Raw genomic sequence first — 26,466 nt, 5'->3', positions numbered from 1 at the left:
CAAAAAACACCTATTTTTTATGTCAAATTAAACTTTAGGGCAACAATTCTCAAATCGCGTATTCGATATCAAAATATAATAACCGATTTTAGATGGCCCAATATGCTTTTAGTTATCTTGTAAAGGATTCCGATAACTCCGACCCAGGTATGGATATTATAGCCAAAAAACTAAAAATTTACATTTTTGGGATTTTTCAAGACTTTTTTGGGAATTGCGGGATTGCTGATAATAAATTTCAAAATTCGTTTTTATTTTTCCATTTTAAATAGAAAATTTTACATAATTGTGAAATTTCATTAAAAACAATTCATAAATAAATATTTTATTTCAATTCGAAAAATTTGTATCTATGCAAAAATTCAATAAAAAATATTTTTTGTCATATTTTTCAATAAAGTATTCAATGAATTTTTAACTGTCAAAAGTTATAAATATTTTTGACAAATAGACAAATAGCTTGAACGAAATTATAATATATCGCATCATAACATTTTTAATTCTATGTATAAATTTCAAAATAATCGAAAAAACCTTCTCCTGTAAAATTTGTGTTTTGTCGCCTACGATAATTTGGCGCTAAGGGCTCGATATGTATATTAAACTTTGAATTGAATTAGATGATATTTTATTTTGATTATTTTTGAATTGATTATCACATACACATATAATTAGCATTGTAATACAGTAATTATGAATGGCGAATCAAATATAATGTAATTCTGGAGAAGATATTATTGATATAAAGTGATGAATTGGAGAATCTTAGATCAGCAACATTGTCGTAAAATTATATCTAAAGATAACTTTTTTGGTCTGCTTTCTCAATGTTTAACAATACCCTTAATAAAATCGCAATACAATTTCATCTGACATATCAAATGTTATAAATAGTTTAAAACCTTTGATCTATTTAAAGATTATAATTTAATTTTCAATCTAAATAAAAAATTGCTTGCAGCATTATTTCATAAATTTAATTTGATGAATATAATATTAAGTAATTTGATTTATGTTTTTCATTTATCAAAATTAATTTTAATTTATTATGAAATTGAAATTGAGCAGGTGTCATGGAGATTATAATCAATGCATGCTTAAAATGTATATTTATTAAAAGAACAAAAATACCAGTAGGCATGTAATCAAAAACTAAAATATACATTGTTATATGTAGCTCTACTGAATAATCTCGTATCTCGTAAAATCAAATATTTCAAATTAATAAATTCGTATGTAGACAACTTTACAAAATGTATAACAAGTTTACTAAAAAAATGGCAAGAGGACAAGCTCTTGGAAGAGGAAGAAAAAGTGTTATAAAAATAGAAAGTGAACAGATTTGCCTCCTCACAATTATATCTATGTGCGAAAACTAATATTTTCAGATACAGCAATTATTTGGGTATAAACTGTTTACATATTTGTTGATAAAAGCTTTATAATTAAATACTGTAGTTATAATCAAATAGTTCGAAAATAAGCTTTTTTAGGAAGGAATAACAAAAGTTTGGTTGCTTTGACCGAAATTCTTCTGTCCGGAAAGATTCTATGTGTGCAACCGAATCATTCGATTGGCAAGAAATTCGGTTATTACTACGAATGTGTTTTCTCTGTGTAATTTTCACACAATTTTTTTCTAGGTAAATAATAAAATAAATAAATAATTTGGCATCAAAATCTTAATAAATCGAGATACTCTGTTGTTTATGAAAACCACAGATATATGTACGTTTATAAATCGATATTATAGTTTATTAAGCAAATTCGAAATAAGCATATAATTAGAAACACCAGCTAAAAACTGCATAAACATATCGTCGATGCGCATACAAAAAGAGTTATTTGTTTTATAAGAACTTTTCAGGAAAGCAATAATTTAATTTTTATAAAATATGCATATATCTCGCGGCAAAATTTTATTTTCGCAGAAATATATTTGTACTACCCATTATTGGTGGACGTAGACTAACCAATTATAACACCATCTTTCTAAAATATCATTCTGGTACATGTTAGAACTATTTAATCGCTATTCATTTTTTAATCTTATTTAAAAATTTACAAAGACAAAAATAAAGATTTGACTATTACATGAAAAAACATTATTATTTGACATTAATAGTACAAACGTTTTAATTGTTCTTTGATAAATTGTTTTTACTTGAAAATTAATTTTCCAAATATGAGTAGCTCTTTTTGCTAACTCCTATACCAATAGATATATTCGAGAAATGATTGGTGTGTAAATGCTCGATAAGATGGCCTTCTGGAACATTTGAAAAAATTTGATGGCCTTCTGGAACATTTAAAATTTTTAATGTCCAGCGACGATATGTATGTGCAGAGAAATAAGTAAGGCCAATTTAAAAAAAAAAAAAAATAGTAAAAAAACTAAAAATGCAAATCAGCGATCCTCGGAAATGCCGCCTACTAAGCTGAACAACTGTGAATCAAATCGAAAGTACCTCAGTTCCAACCTTGTTACGATTTATCCCATATTTCCCGAGATACCGAATTATTTCCATAAAAAAACATTTCTGAACCACTGTGCGCTCCCGGGTTCCCATGTTCAAAATATTACAATAACAACTTTGTCCCAATACAAGTCAGTTTTTTATTTTTTTTTTTAAATTTGTTATATCATGTAAAGCATAATATATAATTGTTAGTAGAATCTAAATATAAATGTTCCCATGTTCCTGTTTAACATTTAATTAATTCGGTCTCAATTAAATATTTGTAAAATTTTTCATTTTCCGAAGTTTGGTAAAAACGTGCGTTTAACCCTTTAACATGAGTGTTAATTATTTACGTAACTCTATGAAGTTTCCACAATATGGATTTGCATATATAGTTCCGAGAAGACGATAGAGGTATGTATGTCAGTATGTCTGTTAAAATTAACATTCCAAAAACAACACCTACCTAACCATTTTCACATGTTTTTGTGAATAAATTAATATTAAAACTTGTGTTCTGTGTATTTTCAATTTCAGGATTCTCTTCAAAAAATTCCGGGTAGTGAAAAATTGGTAAAATTCTCGGGAAATTTGTTTTGAATAAAATCCTTTCTCACATGATTAAACGCCCAAAACTCTAAAATTAATTAAATTGTATAGATAATTTATTTCGTTTGGGATTTTTGATATAATTTACACTTTTGTACATTGTTAATAATGAAAAATTATTTAATTATTTATAAGTGTGCTTGCTATCTGGTTTGATTGGCTTCAGTCCTCACATATACCACAAATTCAATAAATAAAAGATTTGTGAAAAACAATAACTATTTATTTATTAATGTAAATATGTGTGAATTGAAGTAAGGGAATAACTTGACATACAAAAAATAAACAACAATAATATTCGCACCTTTATTAAACGCTAATACGGGCTCACGTACACACAAATGTATATGTAAACTTTCGAAAAATAATAACACACCTTATATCAACTAATAACCGTGCTAAAACAAGACCCTACAAAACTAATAAGTAGGTATTTATATACATTTGTAGGTCTACATATTTATTTAGGATTACATACTCATATGAAGATATACACACATGTAAATTTATATTTACACAAATATTAAGAAACTATTGACTTTATCTGTAGCTGTCTGTCTGCCTAAATTTCTGTCTATAGATATTTATAGATATCTACAATACAACACAATACATATAATCATTTCATCAAAAATAAAACCACACATATCAACATTCCCTAAGAATTCAATATCATCATCACACAAATATATTTACATCCATCTATCATTATATGATTTGTATTATTGTCATTTCCCATTCACAATCGTCTACTATAAGCACACATTTATACGTTTGAGAAATTAATAGGCTTCTCATTTCAACGCCTAAAACAAATTTATTGTCATCATTAGTATTATGTCATCGATTTTAATTAAAAATCTATACTCAATTTGATATATTTATAGGCACGAAAACAACCACACATACATAGATACAAATATGTATGTATATACAATATGAATGTTTTTGTAAATGTGTGTTAGAGCAACTCCTTGTGTTTTATGCATGTGTGTCTTGTTAAATTTTATCCTCAATTCAAACGAACATACATATGTACGTATGAGTAGAATCAAAGATATCAAAACTATTTAATGTCTTTTGTGCTTTTTAGTCTTTAATCGCTGATAAACATCTGCCATGCCAAGATTATGATTGGGGGAATGGTTGTTTGTCTTAACGCTTTAATGGCAAATCTTAATTTTGATTTTTCGCCAACCCTTAAGGACTAAGAAATTGTTAAAAATAGAGATAATATTACAATATTACGTCATTTAACATTTGCCGGCAATGAAAGGAAAGGGAAAACAATTAAGAGATTTTCCGTTTATTGTTTACAAGGGAAAAACTATTGCTATTTTATCTTAGATTGAAATGGGGATTTAAAATATAGAGCGTGACAATACTTTTTGAAAATGAATGAAATGAAGATCGATATGTAAGGAAAAATCAAAAAGTTATTGATTGCATATTCTAGAAACTATTGATATTATATTGATGTCTTATATTTAAAACAAACCTAGTTAAATAACGTTCACAATTATTTCGATTTTTCTCGATGTTATAAGTTCACTTTTTTTTTAAATTACAAAATTATTATTGCAGTCAAATGGACATCAGTATAACTATATTATTAAATGTCTTGATATCTATAACGTTGCTCAATTGCTCTTTGCCAGCAACTTTAGTGACATTAAAGACTCTATGTTAAAGAAGAGAGTTAAAACGATAAAATTGAAGAAATAATTGTATAAAAAAAATCGTTCTAATTCGCCTCAAAACACAAATTAAGTAATAAACAATAAAATAATACATAATAATAAACTAAACAAAAAAAAAAATAAGTAATAAACTAATAAAATGAGCAAAAGCATTTATCTTTTAAAATTTCAATAATTTATATTCATAGGTGATTTTGGGTAGTGGGCTTATAAGGGAGCTATGACCAATAATGGATCGATCGATATATGAAAATTATTTTTGTTGAATTGTTTGCATAGGTATACTAATAGCTTTAGGAGAATTATGCACGTTAAAGTGATTTTATGGGAGCTATGACTAGTTATGGATCGATCATTGCAAAATATGACGACGTGTATATTAAACTTATTTGGAGCGAAATTTGTTTAGATATTTATGGGTGCTAGGTGAAATAATGGACCGATTTCAGGCAGCACCAAAATGTCTTCAAAATTGCGACCTGTACTTTTCGCAAAAGGTTTATCCAACACACTTTTTCTAAACTGTGATTATTTACCACCTTTAATTATACCACAGTGGGTTAGAAACTTTTTTTTTGGAAATAATCCGGTATCTCGCGAACTATTAGATACATTGTTAGGAATTTTTACATGGTTGCAGCTGAGGGATTTTCGACTTGATTTACGTTTTTTCAGCTTCCTAGCGATAATGGGGGCCAGTGCATAGCCCCCCAAAGTTGGTTACCACGGGTCTCAAATTTTAAAAAAAAAATCGCCAAAATTCCGTTTATGATCCCAATGAGCTGAAATTTTAAATATAAATAGTCCGAGAAGGTCTACAAAAAATACGCTCACAAGTGTAGGTTATCTCTATTAATTGAAGAAATATTCAGGTTTATTGATTTATTTTTTTGAATTTTGCTCGATGTTTTTATGGTTTTTTATGTTTTTAACAGATTAAATGAAAATTTTGAATTCAAACACATACTGACTTTACAGACATTTTAGTGTAACAGATTTTTGCACGAATATATGAAAAAACGTACAAATTTGTCAAAGCGGGCAAGGTTTGTGGAACTTCTGAGGAGTAAATAAAGGCTTTTTATATAAGTATTTGACTTGAGGATTGACATTTTAGTAAAATTAAATAATTTTAAAAAAATTTGGGACGTCATTTACCTTAAAAACTAAAAAAATTATAATATGGTGATTTTCCACGTATAAAAATACAAAATTTGAATGAATGTAAAATTTTAATAGTTAAAGATATTATAACAAAATTTGGAACCGAAATAGACTCAAATGTCCTTAAATCAATGGCATTAGACTTTTTGACATTTTTTATTTTCAAATACCAAAATTCCTAAAACGGGGAAAATGTGTTCCAAAAACTGATTTTTTTTAGAAAAGTGCCTACTGTGACGTTATTTACCGTGTGATAGTAAACACACTCAGTAAATATTTAAGAAACATAAGGGGTTATACAAATATGGAGCTTTTTCGTGGATGCGTGCTTTGCCTTTTTGGAATTTTTTACTCAAACCGATTTTTTTTTTTTTTAAATTGTCCAAGTTTGGATATGTCCGATTAAGTGAGTCAAATTGTTCTTTATACGTTTTGCATTAAGTTGTCCTTCCGGATCATGTAAAAATTCTATATAGTCCCGAAGAAAATTTTTTTCTACAAAAGAAAAAATATATGGGCTTTTTTGGGAAAAAACGTAAAAAATACGGCCCTTTTTACAAGTTCCAAATTTGGATGCGTTTTTTTTATTTTATTTAGAATTTTATCGCCAATTTATCTGATATTTTAAAGTTAAATTGCGACCCCTTGTAGGCCCACCATATCTAAAAAACCATAAAAAGAAAGAGCAAAATTAAACAAAATATATAAATAAACCTGAATATCTCTTCAACTTATAGAGATAACCTACACGTAGTTTTTCTACACTTTTTTAAGGACTATTTATATTTAAAATTTCAGCTCATTCGGATCATAAATGGATTTTTGGCGATTTTTTTTTTTAAAAAATGGAGACCCGAGGTGACCAACTTTGGGGGGCCCCCATTAACGCTGGGAAGCTGAACAAACGTAAATCGACTCGAAAATACCTCAGCTCAAATCGTGTGAAATTTCGTAACAATGTATCCAATAATTCCCAAGATACCGAATTATTTCCAAAAAAAAAGTTTCTAAACCACTGTGCGATAGAACTTTGAAATAAATAATATTAAATATTTCTGGTTCCATTGAACTCATTTTTGAACATTTAAATCGAAAATCGATTCAGTTACCCTTTTTTTCGAAAAATGGAGTTACCTAGTTTTTCCAAAAAAAACTCCTTTTTTCAATTTATTTTTATATCTTACGAAATTAAAACATCATTAGTAATCATCTGTGGAAAATATTAACTATTTGACACAGCACGTTAATTTATCAAAAAAATGAAATTACACAGTTTTTCCAAAAACAAACCGAAATCAAGTCGGAAAAGCTTTTATTCAGGAATTCTACAAAAGGCTAAATATGTCTCCGGTTGATGAACATTTGGAATTGAATATCGTATTCCGTTAAACATCGAATATGTTTAATTTCTAAGTTATATTTAAAAATAAATTTTGTTTGCTTGTGACCGAATTGGTTCAATTTTTTCTCTTTCTCTCTTAATGTCTGTTTCACGATGAAGAAAAATGATTCAAACAAATTTGTATGAAAACTATTCGATAGAATTTTAAAAACTGTGTGATTTTCAAACAAATTTTCACGGCATCGTGAAACAGGCCATTAGAGAGAAAGAGGCGGTTTGTTTTCTAATTATTTTTTAAGAACCTTGTTTTTTCAAAAAATATCTTGTTTTTTCAAATGATATATATTTTTGGTATTATCTTAATTTTTTAAAAAAGTGCAGTTACCCTTTCTTAACAAGACACTGTTCTATACTAATACTGTCTTAACCAAACGCTGTTCTGTAGGACCGCGGTCTTAAGAAGACCAGATGACCTATGTCTTTAAAGAAGCTGACCTTTTGAACTTTGAAAGCATCAATATAATTCGATGATAGTTGATGTATGGTATTTAGAACATAAAGGCGAAGAATATAATTTTCTTCAAAATTTTCATTTGCTTGCTAAAAATCTAAGAATTCCTGCCAAATAAAGAATATGGTTTGCAAATATTTACCAAACCACATTTCATAAGTTAAATACCCATGCAAACATTAATTATATGGTAAGTGTACAATACAACCTTGTGTTAAATTATTTTAAGCCAAAAATGTAAAAATATATCAATTGCAAGCTAAAGGAAATTCAACACAAACAAAACAACTGTCTAGAGGATGTTGGTGCCAGTTTGTCTGGCGCCATTTAAAAAACTTTACAGTCTTTCAAAATAAACTGAGACGACAATTCTGCAAAAAAAAAACGAAGGAAAAGAAAAAAAAGACTAGAATCCGTTTATAGAACAAGAAGAAGAAAAAACAAATTTAAAGGAAACCCCAAAATTTATGCGTTGTAAGACCAACAAATGGAAGAGTAGAAAATTATTTTGAAAGGAAAACGGAAGTAGAAAAAACCAACAACGACAGGGTAAAACAGTGTTGATGCCAGCATTACAAAACAAAATGAGTTCAATTCATACATTTATTGTAGCCAAAGGAGGACATATACTCACACAGATATGTAACACAACTATATACAGAAGCTGTTTTCTTGATTTTTATATTTTTATACAAGCAAATATTTCTTATTGTCTACTTAAAGTCATCACAATAACTATTCAAGATACTCCACTATGAGAGCATTAACTTGGCGACTAACTGACTGTAAAGACAGACAGACAAGCAAAGAAACAAACAAACAAACGGAAATAAATAGTATGAGTATCTATCAGCATATAATATTGTATCTTTAAAACTCCAACCAGTCTGTTGTTGTCTTTTTATCGGGGAGCAAGGGATTGAATTTGTTTACAATAAAAACAAAAATATTTGGTGCGTACAAACTGCAATCAAAATATCAGCAAAATAAAGATGAAAAACAAAACAAATTGATTGTCGAAAAAAAATCTTAAAAGCTGATTTCTCTAGTTTTTTTGCTGCTGTTATTTCTTTAGTGCATTTATAATGTCAAGTATATGGAAAATTATGTTGTTGGTAGATACAACTGTTTTAATTTTTTTTTTTATGCCAACAAGGGTGAATTGCTTTTCTTTTTCATCTGTTTATACTCTCATGCTGTTAATGTCAATATAAAAAAGTGACAAAGAACATTTTCTTGGTGTTTTTTTTCTGGTAAAGATTATATTATGATTTTTTGAATTTTTAAATAGAAAACTGACTTTAATCTGTAGTGAATAGCCAATGATTCAGAAGCTTTTATTTGGAGTTGGAATGGAAATATTTAGATTGTATATTTTATTTGATTTTCTTATGTATTTTGACTGCTTTTAGTTAAAATTAACAATAATATAGTTTCAAAATTTATCAGTTTTTCATTTACAAAAATTATCACATTAAATGTATTTAAAATTGTGTTTAAAATTTACACATGATTTGAATTTGCCGCCATTTGTTCATTAAAGTGTTACAACCATAACAAATAAGCATTTTGAAAGCTGACAGTTTAAGTTAAAATGCTGCATTACACGAAATTGCAACGCATTTTCATTAGCATATGTTTAAAAAATAATGAAAAATAATGACAATTAATGTTGGCGGTAACAGTTCTTAAATCTCGTACAAAATATGGTCAGAGTGTTGATTTATCTTTGTCAAATATGAATAACGGTAATTTTGTGTTTTAACACCATTTCTATTTATAGAATTAGCTGAAGTCATAGGTCAATGGCAACAAACCCACAACCAGTTCATTGAAATAGAAAATTCAATTATGTGAACTGTTCTTTATTTCTTTATTTTACAGGTCACTTTTACGATTTTAAATGGTGCCAAGGTCATCTAAAAATTATATGCTGAATAATAATTTGAGCAAATTCGGAATTAAATGTGCAACCTCTAAATTTTTAGATGACTTTTGAATTGAAAATCTGAAAAGTGCAAAATAAGGACCACCCTTCTGGTCATGGATGTTCCAGCAAAGCACACACGCTGAGGAAAGCATTTGTTCGATAATATATAAAGTTAGCTATGACCTTTTTTCATCTTCCTGGCAACATATGGATTTCGAGCTAAAAGAACAGCTCATCTTATTAGGCCAAGAATGAATAAAGCCAATATCACATACTATATTCCAAAGTGAAGCGTATCCCAGAGAGAGCACTCGAAGCTAATATTAGTCGGACTGCGCACTGCCTGGACTATAAAGCGGATGAGGCAACCACTTCATTGTAAATACTTTTTAACAGGTTTTGCAACATGTGTCCGAACGATGTCATGATGTAAAATTACTGTTTCATATTCTGGTTCCTTGTGATAGTCTGGTCAGAGTTCAGCACCTCATAATACTAAGATAGGACCCTAATGCTCCCACCAAATACAGATGATTAACAAATATTTTGCTATTGTGCTGGTTGGCCGGCGTTCACATACGAACTCTTACTCTTCGGGTTATTATAATGGATCTATTCGTATGGTACCGAATTTCCCTGCTTTTGGATGTATCCTGCAGCTTGAACTCGTTTGAGTAACTCTCAATAATTTTGCCAGCTATTGTTGAGTTTCTTGCTCTTCACAGACCTGGGCGATCAGTGTCTTCCGTGTGAAAATCACCACTTCTGAACCGAACAAACCATCTCCAGCAGGTGTGCTTCAAAAAACATCCCGCACAAACTTGTTTACACTATAGTCCATATTTCCATATCTAAGTGAGAATAAATGACATATGTATAAAAATTTAAAAACAAAAACACCGTTCAAAATATACACCTACTATTGTAAATCCGTCATATGTAAGTTATACACCCAACAGCTCAATTGGCTTCTGAATTATAATAAAATTGATTTACTAAGTAAACAATTTGATGTAAATTATTATTTTTATTTGAAAAAAAACTCGAAGTAACTTAATGTTTATGGGCCGGATGCAGACACATAATTTTAAAATTTTTGTATGACAAACACTACGTAACTGTAAAAATTTAGTGATTTCTATACAAAAATTTTAAAATAGTTTTTCGATCGTGATTCTGAATCAGGCTCAAAATTTTAGATTTCTATTTGTAGCTTTGGAATTAATAATATTTGTGTCAAAATCTTTAAAGAGCAAATAATATCCGTCCGTATATCTGTCATAAAAATTCAACGTTTGATCTTAATGACGGTCACTTTAACATTGTTCAAATTGGATAAAATAAAGAAGTCTTGAAATGACTGCCACCCTAATCTATACAATAACTATTTACGAACAGACAAATATGATTTTTTTAATACAGTTTAAAAATAATTTCAACTTCTCCATCTATTAAGCACTTAAATCTCCAATTTTCGACAAGATAGTCTTACCTAAAAAATATGATTTCCCGTAAACAACTAAATATTTTAAATTATTTTATTATTCTTTAAATAACTTTAAAAAATGTCATGTGTGGATTTTAAACTTTTTTGTTAAATTATCTAAAAGATATAATTCAAATGAATATTTTGCTGCACTCAATTTAAAAATCTCTAATTTTAAGTTATGACCCTCTTATCGCACAGCAGACACATTTATATTTAAATCATTTAGAAACTGCCCAACACTAAAAACTTGTTTGTTCCAGCTAAAAATACCGTATTTATTTGAAAATTTATTTTTAAAACTATGAAAACTACAAAATTTACAAAATCAACATTTAAAATACATATTTGTTTTTCATTATAACTTATGGTGGAAAAAAATTCTATAAATTGAATATAAAAACTAGTTAATCTCTTCACAATAGACCAAATGAACATGTAAATAGAACAAAATGAAAAACGCAGTAGTAGCTAAATTTTTAATACAAATATTTGAAAAAAGTTAGAGCAACAGAAAAAATAAACATACACACACACATTGATTATGGTTTTCATATTCAATTTATTTGTTAAACATTCAATATAAAAGCGCAACTTTTCAATTGCTTTTATATGAAAATAAATGAATCTGATTTTGATAATAAATAAAAAAGTTTAAATGAAATATTTGTTTAAATTTAAGTTTTATATGGAAATGCATAAGAAAAAAAGGTCATAAATAATATTTGTAGTGAAAATATTGATATTTTTTGGGGGAAAAAAAAAATATTAAAGTTTTTTAAATAAGTTATTACAAACTTAATATAAAAACGCTAAATATAAGGTTTATAGTGCAATATTATTTTTGAAATCAGTTATAAAATTTTAACTTATTAAAAAATTGCTACTTAGATTATTTTCAAAATTATCACAATTGTTTCGGCATATAGAGCAGTTAGTAAAACAAATTTAAAGATTATTGACAAATTTTGAACATTATTTAACATTGTTCTATAGGCTTTTATTCACGTTATATTGTCATTTTGTATTAAAGTGGATTTTAAAAACAATTATAGACCATAGACTACTTTTCTACATAAGTGCAATTTAATTTAATGTTTAAAGCCGTTTTTTTTATAAACTCTATTACATGATAGCATGTACGTATGTAATTGATGGATTTTTTGTTTGACTTTCACTAATTTAACCCTTTTTAGGTTTTTGCTTTATACATTTGTTTCAAGGATATTTGGTAAGGAATTGAATATTGAGTTGAAAGTTTGAATGAAATGATAGAAACGAAATTAAGTGTAATATCTAGTATACTTTTGTAGTATCAAGTCTTTCTTTTATATACTACTCGTATCGAGAAAAAACTTTGGTAGAATATATTGTTAAATGCAATAAGTAAGTAGGCTAAAAGTGAACAAATTTATTCATTTTTACATCATTTACTTTCCATTCATATAAATTGTTGTTTGTTTTTATATCCTTCGCCCAGAGTAATAAAATTATATTTAAGTTTGTATTTTCCACATTTTCCATATTCTGGTTTGCTATATATAGCCGATTCAATATAGCCATATTTGTCTGTCTATTGAAATCAACTTTCTGAAGCCCCCAAATAACTTACGAATATGAATGATACATCAATGATACATCGGGTACAGTCCTAGTTCGGTTGCTATTTTAATCGTAAATATTGGCTTACAAAAGGCTGAGATATAACTATATCCTTTTCACTATAATTTCATTTATTATATATAATAGTCATATATATCGAACCCTTAGCGCCAAATTATCGTAAGCGACATTTTAAATTTAAATTTTATAGACCGTTCTCAGAATATCAAAATTGTTAATAACATCAAAAATATAGGGGGTAAGATTTTATCGTAAGTCAATGTTTACATTTGACAGTAAACAAATTTTATCGTAAGCGACACATAGTGGTATAGAAAAAAAAAGAGGGAAATAAACTGTAACTTCTATATGGTTAGATTGGTTTGAATGAAATTTCACATGCGCAAAGAAGAAGTGTTTTCGAGTTTAAGTTTTGACCGTGGACCTCATGGACCCACCAGGGGCGCGAACAAGGGTCCTCGAAGTAGGACACTTCGGGTATGTTACATTTTTAAAACGATATTATTTCTTGGTTTGAGTTCCGATTTCAAAAAAATTACACATATAAAAATGAATATCAATTATCTCTTATAGCTTACGAGATATAGCTACCTCGTCGTAGCTATCAATTATATCTTATAGCTTACGAGATATTCGCATTTAAAAATTAAATTTTCAACATTTTTACCCACCCTACTCCTGTTTTTTGATAACAGCGTATCGAAATATTTCCCGATTGTCTCTAGTTTTATTAGACTAAAAACACATGCATGTGTTAAATAGAAAAAGAATTGTTTAAAAATAATTACTAAGTTCAAAGTTATATACATTTGAATTTAAAAAATTTTAAAAAGGCGATTTTTCGCTAATTTTTTGGGAAATAAGAACTTTTGTTCTTTTTAAGTTATCGCAAAAAATTTCTATGAGGATGTATAAGAATTTCTACTTTCTGAAAGCTAAGTTTTCATAAAATATTTTAAAGGAAAACAAATTTCAAAATTGTTGTTACCGAGGGGACCAAGTCCTTTCAAAAACACCTATTTTTTATGTAAAATAAAACTTTAGGACAAAAATTCTCAAATCGCATATTCGATAGCAAAATATAGTAACCGATTTTAGGTGGCTGAATATGTTTCTAATTAGTTTGTAAGAGGTCCCGATAACCCCGACTCCGGTATGGATATTATAGCCAAAAAACTAAAAATTCCCATTTTTGGAATTTTGCAACATTTTTTTGGGAATTGCGAGATTGCTGATAATAAATTTTAAAATTCGTTTTTATTTTTCCATTTTAAATAGCAAAATCTACATAACTGTAAAATTTCATTAAAAACCATTCATAAATAAAAATTTAATTTCAATTCGAAAAAGTTGTTAGTCGTCAACTTAAAGAGGTAGTTTCTGTGATCCAATTTAATACACAAACAACGAAAAGCAGATACAAATGAGACAAAGTTTGTGTTCCACCTGAAGCAATATTTATAAGCTTTATATAAAAGTATTTCACATCAGTTAAAGCATTAAACCTTGATCATTAAAGAGTATGGTAACGAATGTTCCAATTTATTCAAGATTTCAAATAAATAGAAAACACAGTTTTTTTATTAGATTGTTATTTTCTTGTTGAATATTCCATGGTAATTTTACATTAATATCGATGATATATCTTAGAAATTCCACCATCAATGATTTGATGATTGGGGGCGTATTGGCATAGACCTTTGGCTTTAAATAACTCCATTAAATGGTGATAAATAACACGATATAAAGCGACAATTCAGATCAAAACGAGAGAGTACATGAACAGGAAATGTCTTATGCTGTATTTGACTTGTATCACGGGATTTACTGAATGCGGCTCAAATCTGGCATTTCTAAACGGCTGGTCTGATCGGGATTTGACGTGGGAGTAGCTAAGGAGTATTGGTGATAAATAAGGAACACAATAAGGTTTCCAAAGCAGCTTTCCGTTTTCTGCTCCCAGCTTTAAGATTTTAGAACATGTGGCACAAAGTTGAAATTTTGATAAAAAAAAATAGGTGAAATTCTGAAGGGCATAGGGGTGACATATTCGAAAAATAGGACATGTTAATTTTACCAAAAACTTCTCCTTAAAGATGACTTATAGAAAAACATAAGCAATTTTTTTTGTTAATAAAAAAGAGTTAAGTCACCTTTCCGCCCAAAAACAGCAAAAATCTACTTTTTTGTAATTTTTATATTGAAAATCGTTTATTTTTGGATATATAATTGACATTGCTCTGAAATCTATGTTTAATGTTTATTTAACAAAATTTTCAAATGCCTATAACTCGGAAATTATAAAGAGATAAATAGGACATTTTTTATTCCAATGGTTTGTTTATAACGTACTAGAATGCAGTTGATGTTAACTCTAACAGCGCCTGCGATAAACTCATTCACTACTGCAACTGCAGCCACTATTTATACACAGTGCCATCTTCATTCGAGAGCCTCTATTGTTCTTAACGGACAAATCTAGAATATTTCAATTCTAGAGCTTTCAATGTTAATGCTAGCAGCTTAAATATTTAGTGTTGCCACACTTACAAACAATGCTAATAACTGCATGCTATCAACATGGTGGATAAGTAGAACAGTAATGCGCAGCCCATACCACAATTGTGGAAAATAAAATCACACGTATTCTTATGCTCTTACATTTTAGTAGTCGTTGTCCACTCAACGAGACAACTAGGAATACGCATGAGCAGTGGTGTATGACTTTTTCTTTATTTTTTCAGTTTTTGTATTTGTGTGTTTGTAGGTGCACTGAATAAAATAAAGAATTGAATGTGTTGGTGAGAGTAAGTGTATTGGTGAGAGGATTTATTTTTGCGAACCTCTGAAGTAGAAGCTTCTACTGATGGACATGTTTATAAACATACCGTTACATACCATTAAATTCAAATTGCTAATGCAAATTCGTAACAATATTAATAAATATTATCGTAAGTCACATGTTGACAGCTACTAACTAACAATTTTTATCCATGATAAGAAAATGATGCTAAATAACATACTTATATTGCAGTAATAATTTGGCGTGATCTGATTTTTAGCTCAAGCTGTCAACAAGTGACTATGAAGCTGTTTATAAATAATAATATTTTCAAAATAACTAAAGCATTGTTATGACGCAGCTTAACAATTTAGGGTTAAATAAAACATTATAAAAAACGCTTAACTGTAATTTAGCCATTAGCTACAAAATAATATAAATATTATAACATTTTTTAGTTTAATTTTTTTTGTTTCACATTTTTTTATTTCTGTTTATTTTTACTGTGTGTTTTTAGTTAAACACAAATAAAACTGGGGTTAACAAAATAAAAAAAAAATACTCATATACACTTCCCTAAGAGTGCAAACAAAAAAAAAAATTATAAATGTAATGTTGCTTTTTTGTGTAAATAAACTTTATCTTTTACTATATTCAGAATTTTTATTTTTTTTTTTGTAAATTTTATTTGTTTTTACAAGAATGTTTTTCAACACTACGAGTTGGCGTATGAGTACGAGTATATGTGAATACTTGTTACATTATTTTGTTATAACTTTTATATGGAGTGTAGTTGGTTTTATAATTTTTTTTTAAGTTAAATAGTTCCTGCTGCTGGCTGGTATGCAAGTATTTATGTATGTGTGTAAGGATATGTATGTAAAATATAAAATAACTATGCAATAGTATTAGTATTACTATGTGTGTATGTGTTGGCAGTAGTTGTGCGGTATGTTCATGTCTTGTCTGCATTTAAGCAATGGTCACTTAGCGGTCATTGGTTTTTGCTGTCCATGTAACAATTTGATTCTCAAGTGTGTTGTAGCATAAAGTATATTCAGTTCAGTTTGTTCTTGATAAAAAATATTATTATTCTTTTTTTATATTTCTGCTTTTTTTGTTTTCTTTTGTTTGTATAATTGCACTCTAAATGAAATATATTTTTATAACTTAAATAAAGAGTTGCCTTTTTATTTGGTTTTGTGAAGAGTTTTTAAAAAATAATTATATAAAATTATACATGTGTTTTTTTTTAACATCAGTATATGTGTAAATGTTATTTAAAAAAATGTATTTAATATTTATATGATAAGTTGATTTTTTTGCATTGATAAAGCAAAAAAAATATTTTATTTCAATTAAGTTAAGTTTATTTTAGCAATGTTTATTAGTTTTTATTTAGCGACCATTTATGTAAATGTTTTAAAACGATTTGAATATTTCCCAAAGTTGGCTACTGTTAGCGCAAAGCTACCTTTACCCCTAAACTAGCCGTCACTAATAGAAAGCCGCTATCGATATAATTGAAAATACTGTTACCGTATTTATTCAATAAATAATAGGGTATTTATCGTTCTACTAATCGAAAAATTTCTTACGAATAATTATTCGAATAATTTTAAAATTACCATTTTCGAATAACGAGTAATTCGAACAAAACGAATAAATGTACAGTAGAGTTCTTTTGTAACCAGGTCACTTCATTTGTTTTCCATATGTCATCATTTTTCTTAATGTATTTGCGTAAATAAAAATAATTGCGTTCTTTTATGGTAAAATTTCAGCCGCGGATTTTCAGCACATTTTTCTGTAGGGCAAAAACGGTTGAATATATATCAAATCTGATTTCACAAGTTTTTAAAAATCATATTATATCATTCCAGTGGAAAAGCCTTGAAAAGCTCCGAAATAATATAGAACTAAATATAAAACTAACTCTTGAATTTTCTCCAACTTTTAATTATATAATTTTCCTAGTTATTTGGATAGCTCCAGGAACATAAAATGCTTATGATTACTATTTATTTAAAAGTATTATATAATAATCATACGTAGCCAAGTCATCATCACTATTCACGTATGATTATTATATAATACATTCAAATAAATAGTACTCATACGCATTTTATGTTAAATAAATCATACAACAGATGTTTTTTGAATCCTTAAAAATGGTTCCAAAAACCCACAACAGAGGCGCAAATCTCATAAAAAAAAGGACTTTAGTTTTTTTAAACATGAAAGATGGAAAGACATTTTAAGCTTATCAAAACGTTACCAATATTTGCTTTCTATTATAAAACGTTAAAAAGTTACAAACAAGAATTGTATGTCTTGAGTTAGAAAACATTTATTTTTATATATATCCCACTCGCATCTCACTACCAGAGCAAAAAGTTCTTAATGTAATTGACCTAAGCTCTCTTTTGAGAAAAAAAAAAAATTAAAAAAAGGAAAAAAGTCAAAAATTGTATGTCTTGAGTTACAAAACATTTATTTTGATATATGTATGCCCCACTCGCATCCCACTACCAGAGCAAAAACCTCTTAAAGAAATTGACATAAGCTTTCTTTTGAGCAAAAAAAAAATAAAAAGGGCCCATTTGAGAAAAAAAGTTCAAAAATTGTATGTCTTGAGCTACAAAATATTTTATTTGGTAGATATCCCTCTCGCGTCCTACTAAGCGACCAAAAAGGTCTTTAAGAAAAATATATAAGCTTTCTTTTAAGCAGAAAAAAGGGTCCATTTTGAAAAAATAGTCAACAAAATTTTTGATTTTGCTAAAAAAAGGAAAATATTGTATGTTTTGAGTTAGAAAACATTTATTATGATAAATATCGAACTCGCAGCCCACTAAGTAACCAAATAGGTCTTCAGGGAAAATATCTAAGCTTTTAAGGAAAAAAGGTCCCATTTTGAAAAAAAACTCAAAAAATATTCAAATTTTTTTATTTTTTTCGAAAGATTGAAGAAATAGCTATTTGAACTATTTGGGGCACATTTTGCTAATAACAATAGGTAAAAAGTTACATGGATGAGAAAAAACACATGTTTGGCCAAAATGTCAATTTTGACCCCCTCTAACTTTGAGAGTTATTAACCGATCTTGTTGAAAAATTTTATCTGAATTACTATTCAATACGTCTAACATTCGTGCATTTCGTCCCGATCGGAAGACATCGATTTTAAAAATTGGTTCACTTGACATGATTTATTTAACATAAAATGCGTATGAGTACTACTTATTTTAATGTATTATATAATAATCATACGTAAATAGTGATGATGACTTGGCTACGTATGATTATTATATAATACTTTTAAATAAATAGTAATCATACGCATTTTATGTTCCTGGAGCTATCCAAATAACGTTTAAAATTATATAATATAAAAGTTGGAGAAAATTCAAGAGTTAGTTTTATATTAAGTTTTATATTATTTCTGAACTTTTCTAGGCTTGTCCACTTAAATGATACAATATGATTTTTAACAAGTAAGAGAGCTATATTCGGCTGTGCCGAATCTTATATACCCTTCACCAAATTATACTTAAAAATATTTTTTTTTAAATATTTTTATTTAAACAAAATCAAAATGTTTTAAATTTTTTTTAAATATTTTTTTTTCCAAATTGTTTTTTAATTTTTTTTAAAAAAAGTTTTTTCAAAATTTTTTTTTTTAAATTTCTTTAATTAATTTTTTTGAAAAAAGAATTTATGACAAAAAAAATTGTTGATGAAAAAAAAATTCGGGTTAAAAAATATTTTTTTCCGATTTTGGCCCATTGTATGTCCAACTTACTATGGTCTTATATACGTCGTTGCAAAGGTCTTTGAAATATCTATCATTAGATATCCATATTGTCTATATTAATGACTTAGTAATCCAGATATAGGTCAAAAATCGAGGTTGTCCTAGTTTTTTCCTTTTTTCCAAAATCAGACCGATTTTCTCGATTTTAAATAGCGACCGAGCCGGATGAATTTCGGAGATATTGATGTATGAATCATGTATGTAAGTTATTTGGGGGCTTCGGAAAGTTGATTTCAACACACGGACATGGCTATATCGATTCCGCTATCTATAACGATCCAGAATATATATACTTTATGGGGTCGCAAATGAAAAATGTGGAAATTACAAACGGAATGATAAACTTATATATACCCTTGCCACTCATTGTGAAGGGTATAAAAACTTCGTATGAAAATTACATTCAAACTATGTTTCTAATGTTATCATTTGTGTAATTGAAATTTATCTGCAGTAAGCTAGTATTTTTAAATCCATTAACTTACATTTATCTAATTTAAATGTTCTATTATTTAGTAAAAATAATAATTTTGTAAGTAAAACTGCTTTTAAAAGGAAATAAAACTAGATATAAATTATGTATACAGGTTTGTATTTTTTTTTTCTCCAACTCACTTCACTCAGCCAAAACGCAATTATATGCAACACAAAACAATTTCTATAATGTTTGCATGTTAAATACGAAAATATAAAACTTTCGCTATAAATTTTATTTATACAAAATATAATTGTTAGTAAGTCTAGACATGATTACCATAATTTCTATAATATTTATGCAGGAAATAATATCGTAATTTAACATAATTTAAATTACTATATGTATACAATGATATTATGATTTGTTTGTTGTTAAGAGGGGATTTAAAATATTTTGCATTTACTTTGTAAAATTAAACTGAAAATGTAAATTTTTAAAAAGCTTAAAATGCTCAATTTAAATATAAATTGTGTTTTCCCCGAATTGACATTAGTTTAAATTTGGTTTTCCTGAAAATTGTAGTATATGTATATGTAATGTAAATACCCAGCGAAATTTTGGGTTTTTAATAAAGATAGATATAACGTATGCGGAAAATAATTGCAACCAAATATAAAATGTTAATTGTTTTTTTTTAAGAAAAGCCAATTATTATATCAATACTTTTATATTTAGTGGATTCACAAGATGTCCTATCGTGTCATAATGTTTTAATAATTCACAATGTTTCAAAAATCTTGGTTTTGCCTTTTAAGCAAAAATTACCTAAAATAATACTTCGCTGTATGCGATTTTTATTGTGCTGTCGAAACCAACCAGCAGAGACGTGAAGCGGACGGCTAAGAGCCGGATAAGCGAAATATTAGAACAATATGACATGATAGGATGCCTTGTGAATCTAAATATAACTTCTTAAATGGGGTTTGCGTGCACACTATAACGACATTAAAACTCAATTCTTTTAATAAGAGTTTGAACGGTGAAATACCGTTATTCAATGGCAAACGTTTTTCAAATAAATGATGTATGCAAAACACTGAAAAAGTCATAGTAAATAAAGTTAAATTAATTGTCACTTCATATTAAATATTTGAAAATGTTTGTCCATTTCACAACAACAATCTATATATAAAAAATTAAAACAGATTTTTAGTTACTTCTTCATTGACCCACATACATACATGAACTTCAATGTTGTGTGACCAATGGCTTCTATAAACCACATTAAACTGTAGTGTTGTGGCAGTGCAAGTGGCGTTAAAAGCAATAAAATAACTGTAGCGAAAGTATTCAAACATACAGACCAGTGTTGCTAAATGATTTTCTATTCTAATACACAAGACCTACAACTTTATAAGGGAAAGTTGCTTAGAATTCTCCATAGAATCAATTCCTCCTTCAAATTGTTTTATTATACCCTTCATCATGAGTGGCAAGGTTGTATATAAGTCTGTCATTCCGTTTGAAATTTCTACATTTTTCATTTGTGATCCCACAATGTCGATATAGCCATGTCCGTCTGTCCGTCTGTTGAAATCAACTTTCTGTAGCCCCCAAATAACTTACATACATGATTCCTACAGCAATATATTGAGAATTCTTCCGGCTCATTTGCTATTTAAAATCGACAAAATCGGTCCACAAATGGCTGAGATATAAAAAATCCGGGACAACCTCGATTTTTGGCCTATTTTTGATCTATACCTGGATTACTAAGTCATTAATATATACAATATGGATATATAATGATTGATATTTCAAAATCCATTGCAACGATGCATATAAGGCTGTAGTAATTTGGACCTACAATAAGTCAAAATCGGGAAAAATATTTTTTAACCCGAATTTTTTTTAACAAAAAAATATTTTTGTCATAAATTTTTTTCAGTAATGAATTATTAAAAATTTAAATTTTTTTTTAAAAACTTTTGAAAAAAAAAATTTTAAATTTTGTTTACCTAAAAATATTTAAAATTTGTATTTTATAGTATAATTTGGTGAAGGGTATATAAGATTCGCTACATCCGAATATAGCTCTCTTACTTGTTTTTTTTTTAATTTAGATTTTTAATTTAATTTTGTTGTAATAAAGCATATGGTTACATGAGCAATCATGTATTTTCCAAGTTTTCATTTTGAAACCTGGTCAGTGTGTTCCAACAATATGACACACTTGAAAGTGTCATAAAATCCATGGACATTATATCAGTTTCAATTAACTATAATATTGAAATATTTTAGAAGTTTTCTAGGAGAATTTTGTCATTTTTAAAACCTCCAAATTGACAACACTGTTAGTTCCATTTGAACTGACGACAACTAAAATGTAAATGTTTTGAACTTTTTCAGTTTTTTACCAAAACATAATTTTACTTTTAAATTAAAATAAAATGAAAACCAAACTAAACTTCTATTCATGAATTGTAAACGCAAAAACGATTGTGTAAAACTAATCCATAACAAATGATTGTAATATAATAAAAGTATGGATAAGTGCATACAAGCATTTCAATTTAAAACAAATATTTATTATTTAAAAAAAAAAAATTCTTTTAAAAAAACTGAGATTACATGTTGCCAAACATACGAAAACAAAAATTAAATAAACATTGAAATACTCTAAAAAATTTCAATTTTATTGTTACTACTTTCATTTTTTTTCTATAACATGAAAATTGTATATAAAAAATAATGCTCTATGTATTCATTCATTACTTTTATTTTTCCTTAATACTTGTTCGACTTCTTTTATTTGCTTTTATTGTACCTAAATAATGTTTATTAAAATAAAAATGAAAGAAATTCTGTAACATTTACTAAATATAGAAAAAAAATACATGCAGTTTGCATATGGAAATTGAAATGTTCTTAAATTTCATTTAGAATTGATGCTAAAAGTATTGCACTTGAAATACTCAAATATACTACAAATTCATGTACAATACACATATCTATATTTGTTTATGTGCGTATATGTAGTATCTACAATAGGGTGGCTCTTAGTTGTCACTTTTATGACTTACGTTGCTTCCAAGGTCTAAAATTGTTCTCGGTCTTCTAAAAATCGAAAGTTGAAAATTTTAGCCAAATCGTTTAAAGTTTCGTGTTTTGAATCAAATCAGCAAAAAAATTTCAAAATTTATTTTTATAAAAAAATCCAACTAGATATGAAATGTAAACATTTTCTTACATCGATAACCGATTACCAATAAAAACCCTAAAATCCCATCTTTTACATTTAAATTTTTGTTAAACAAATTTAAAAAAAATAAGAAAACTGCTTTTGATTCTAAGAATTTCAGAACTTGGGTGCATCGATAATCGCAAAAGTTCACAATAAGGCCTATCCTTATGTGCAATTGGCTATGTACTATTAAATGCAAATACATACAAGAATGTGTACACTATGATAAGCAAAAGTTATACAAATAAATTTTATTTTAGCAAATGAAATTTAAATTGATTTTGGCCCTAAACGTTCAAACGCTTTAAGAAATTGACATTTTCTTTGCCATACATATGAATGGGACACGAAATTCAAACAAGACATAAATTTGTGCAAAATGTTAAATAAACAATAATAGAAATACATTTTTTTATAATTATTATACAGTTGGAAAAAAACGGTATTCAAAGTCTGACGATTTTTATAAAATCTGTCTCACTGACCACGTTAAAAATGGCGGAGTAATTCCAATAAATATGTTTATTATAATTTGCTTTTTCTAATTTAATGATAATCTTAGAATTTTGTTAAAAAATCACTATTTTCGATCATTGAAGAAGGGTACAAGTTTATATCGAAAATGTATTATTACCCAGCAAAAAAAGCAAGGAAAAAGATATGAAAAACACCATACTTGAAGTAGTTAACATTTTGGTGAAAAACCGATATAGTTTCATTGAAGGCATGTTGTTCATTTTCGTCATCTTTGTACTTCATATAATCCACTTATCTGATATTAAAATTCGAGAATTTTGATTTGCTCAATAATATTTTTATTTTTATTGCAATAATATATTGTCCTCAGATTATGATATCCACAATACGACTACAACTTAATATGGTAAACTCTTTATCAAATAAATGGTTGTCACAAATATATACTTATTTATTGCAACCATATATATGATTGATTTTATTTGTTTGTACGTCATTTTGCAATCGGAGCAGTAGTTTAGAAGAGACTGTGCTACATTTGAACGGAATTATCAATGTTTTTGGAACCAGCATATGCAGGAGAATATTGTTGGATTTTCGTTCATTTTTATTTTTTGTTCCAATTGTAAAGGTTTTTTTTAGTATTTTCTTTCTTAATAAATATCTCAAAAGTTTGACGTTATGAATTTTTTTTCAATATTTTTCCCAAAGTTACACAGCCCCATATATGTTTTATATCATGACCAAAAACCTTGTAAAATAGTGTTATTAAAGATTTGCAATAACAATGATCAGGTTTTAGAGTGTAAATTTATTTTTCTAATAATATTTACAGTAATTAATTAAACGCTTTTACTATATCCATAATTTATGATTCTTATAGATAAAACCCAATCACAATAATAGGAAGGAAACAGATAATTTGGCAAGGCATCAGAAAGCCGCTCCAAATTGTTTTGACTGGTACACAGGTTTTGGTTATAAAAAATTTGAAGTTGATAAGCAATTTTAAATTCGCTTTGTAAAATCGTTCAATTTCAACTTTTACAAACATTGTTCTCATAGTAATAAATATCTGTGGAGTTTGGACAAAACATCTTAAGTCGAGATATGAAAATGTCTTAGTTTTTTTTTATAATAAATCTAATTTTTCAAAACTCTCCGTTTACACTAATCTGCTTCTTCTTACGAATATTAGTTTCTGAGATATCATAAAAAAACAAATCATCTTATTTGGAGTTGTTTTTGATTTGTTTTTGACAAAACAACTTAATTCGCAAAAACTGTTGAATTTATCGATAATTATTTTATTATTTATCCTTTGTATAATTCTTTGAGACAAATAATAAAGTTCTTCAAGGACAAAAACAGTTTTTGCGCTCTCATGAAAAATTTGAAAATTTCACTTAAGTTGTTTTGTGAAATGTTCAAATGTTTCAACATGTTTTCTTAAAACCCTGTTTTTTCAACAGGATATTCAACCATCTTCAATTTTCTAAAATTTTCCTCAATTTTAAGTGTGATATTTTATATATATTTTAGAGAAAGTTATACAAAATGATATTGAATGCTACGAATAATATTTAAATTTTATTAGTTATAAGCATCTGCATTATACTAGATCAAAACATTGAAATATGTATATTTTATTGGGTGTATGACTTAAAAATGCGGGATTAACAATATATGGCATATCTTTTGAACACTTGTCCGGAATGATGCTTAAACGCTATAAAAGAAAATCGTTTTTGGAACGAAGCATTACTTGCTATGAAAAAAAACCAACCCGAATTTCAGAATTCTGTCGAATACAGAAGAGTAAAGGTTAACAATTAAATTTTTTTAATTAAAATTAAATATATAAATTTATAAATTTCTTAAGATAATTCCTTGCTTTACAGCTAGTACTTATGTGGAGAACGAAATTGTAATTAAATGAAATATATTTTGTTAATTTTTCTTTTATTGTTGTTTCCTTAAAGCAGGAAACTGTATGTGTATATGTATAGTAGAGTGTTGTTGCTTGTTGCATTAATACAGTATACATTTCAAGTTTATTGAATAACATTGAAATGCAATTCAGTTCAATGAAATGCAATGCAATGCAATCTTTAAAATACAACATTTATATTCAGACACACGTACACACACACAGCTACTTATACAATTCCACAACGAAATTCAAATAACCATACTCAGGACTACATTACTACACATAAATACATACAAAAGTATAAATACACAAAATACGAAATACAAATGTACAAAGAGACGTTTTCACTTACCGGAAGTACAAAGTAAAACGATTGCTGAATAAGCGATTAATCCTGAAGGGCACGATGACATTATGCTGCTGCTGTTGCCGTTTCTGTTGCTGTATTTTGTTGCTCTACTGTGAGTCAACGACAACAACGATGATGATGTTGGTTAAAGTTGTTTTTTTTTTGTTATTTTCTGTTGCTTGTTCTGCTTTTGTTGTTACCAACACACACATACATTCACACACTCACTGTTGTCGTAGGTAGAAAGTAAAAATAATGTTATAAACTTTGGCAATACGAAAAATAAAGGAAGAGTAAATAAACTGGAATGGAATTGAAAGGATGCAACACAAATTTATAAAAGACAGTTGTGTGTTTTTGTTGCAACAGCGTGGTTTGGTGTGAGTTGAATAAAAAATTCACGTCGTGCTCAAAAAGAAAATTTCAATGTTGTTGTTCTTGTTTTTACTGCAGTTTTATAAAATTTTCCGTGTTTTTCGTCGATTCTTTTTTTTTTTTGATTTTTCCCTTTCTTTAACTGGCTCTCTGTGTGTCTATTATTTAAACTCCTTCTTTTGTTTCGGTTCGGTTGTAGTCCTAATGATGTTGGGTGGGTTCAGTTGCGTTTTGTATAGTTGGT

At 27.7% G+C, this 26,466-nt stretch overlaps 1 protein-coding gene across 1 annotated transcript in view; it reads right to left on the bottom strand.

The window, feature by feature from the left end:
* CARPA (Carbonic anhydrase-related protein A) overlaps positions 1–26,008 on the bottom strand; it is a 56,713-nt gene extending 30,705 nt beyond the window's left edge. Inside the window, exon 1 of the mRNA XM_065509166.1 lies at positions 25,851–26,008. Within this exon, the coding sequence (XP_065365238.1) occupies positions 25,851–25,911 (61 nt within the window). The 5' untranslated portion in view covers positions 25,912–26,008. The remainder of the gene's footprint in view (positions 1–25,850) is intronic.
* Between the last annotated feature and the right edge of the window lie 458 nt (positions 26,009–26,466).

This window comes from Calliphora vicina, chromosome 4 (genome assembly GCF_958450345.1).
Source record: "Calliphora vicina chromosome 4, idCalVici1.1, whole genome shotgun sequence".
Classification (NCBI taxonomy): domain Eukaryota; kingdom Metazoa; phylum Arthropoda; class Insecta; order Diptera; family Calliphoridae; genus Calliphora; species Calliphora vicina.
The sequence above is the reverse complement of the archived record's forward strand: the minus strand, read 5'-3'. Positions and strand labels throughout refer to the sequence as shown.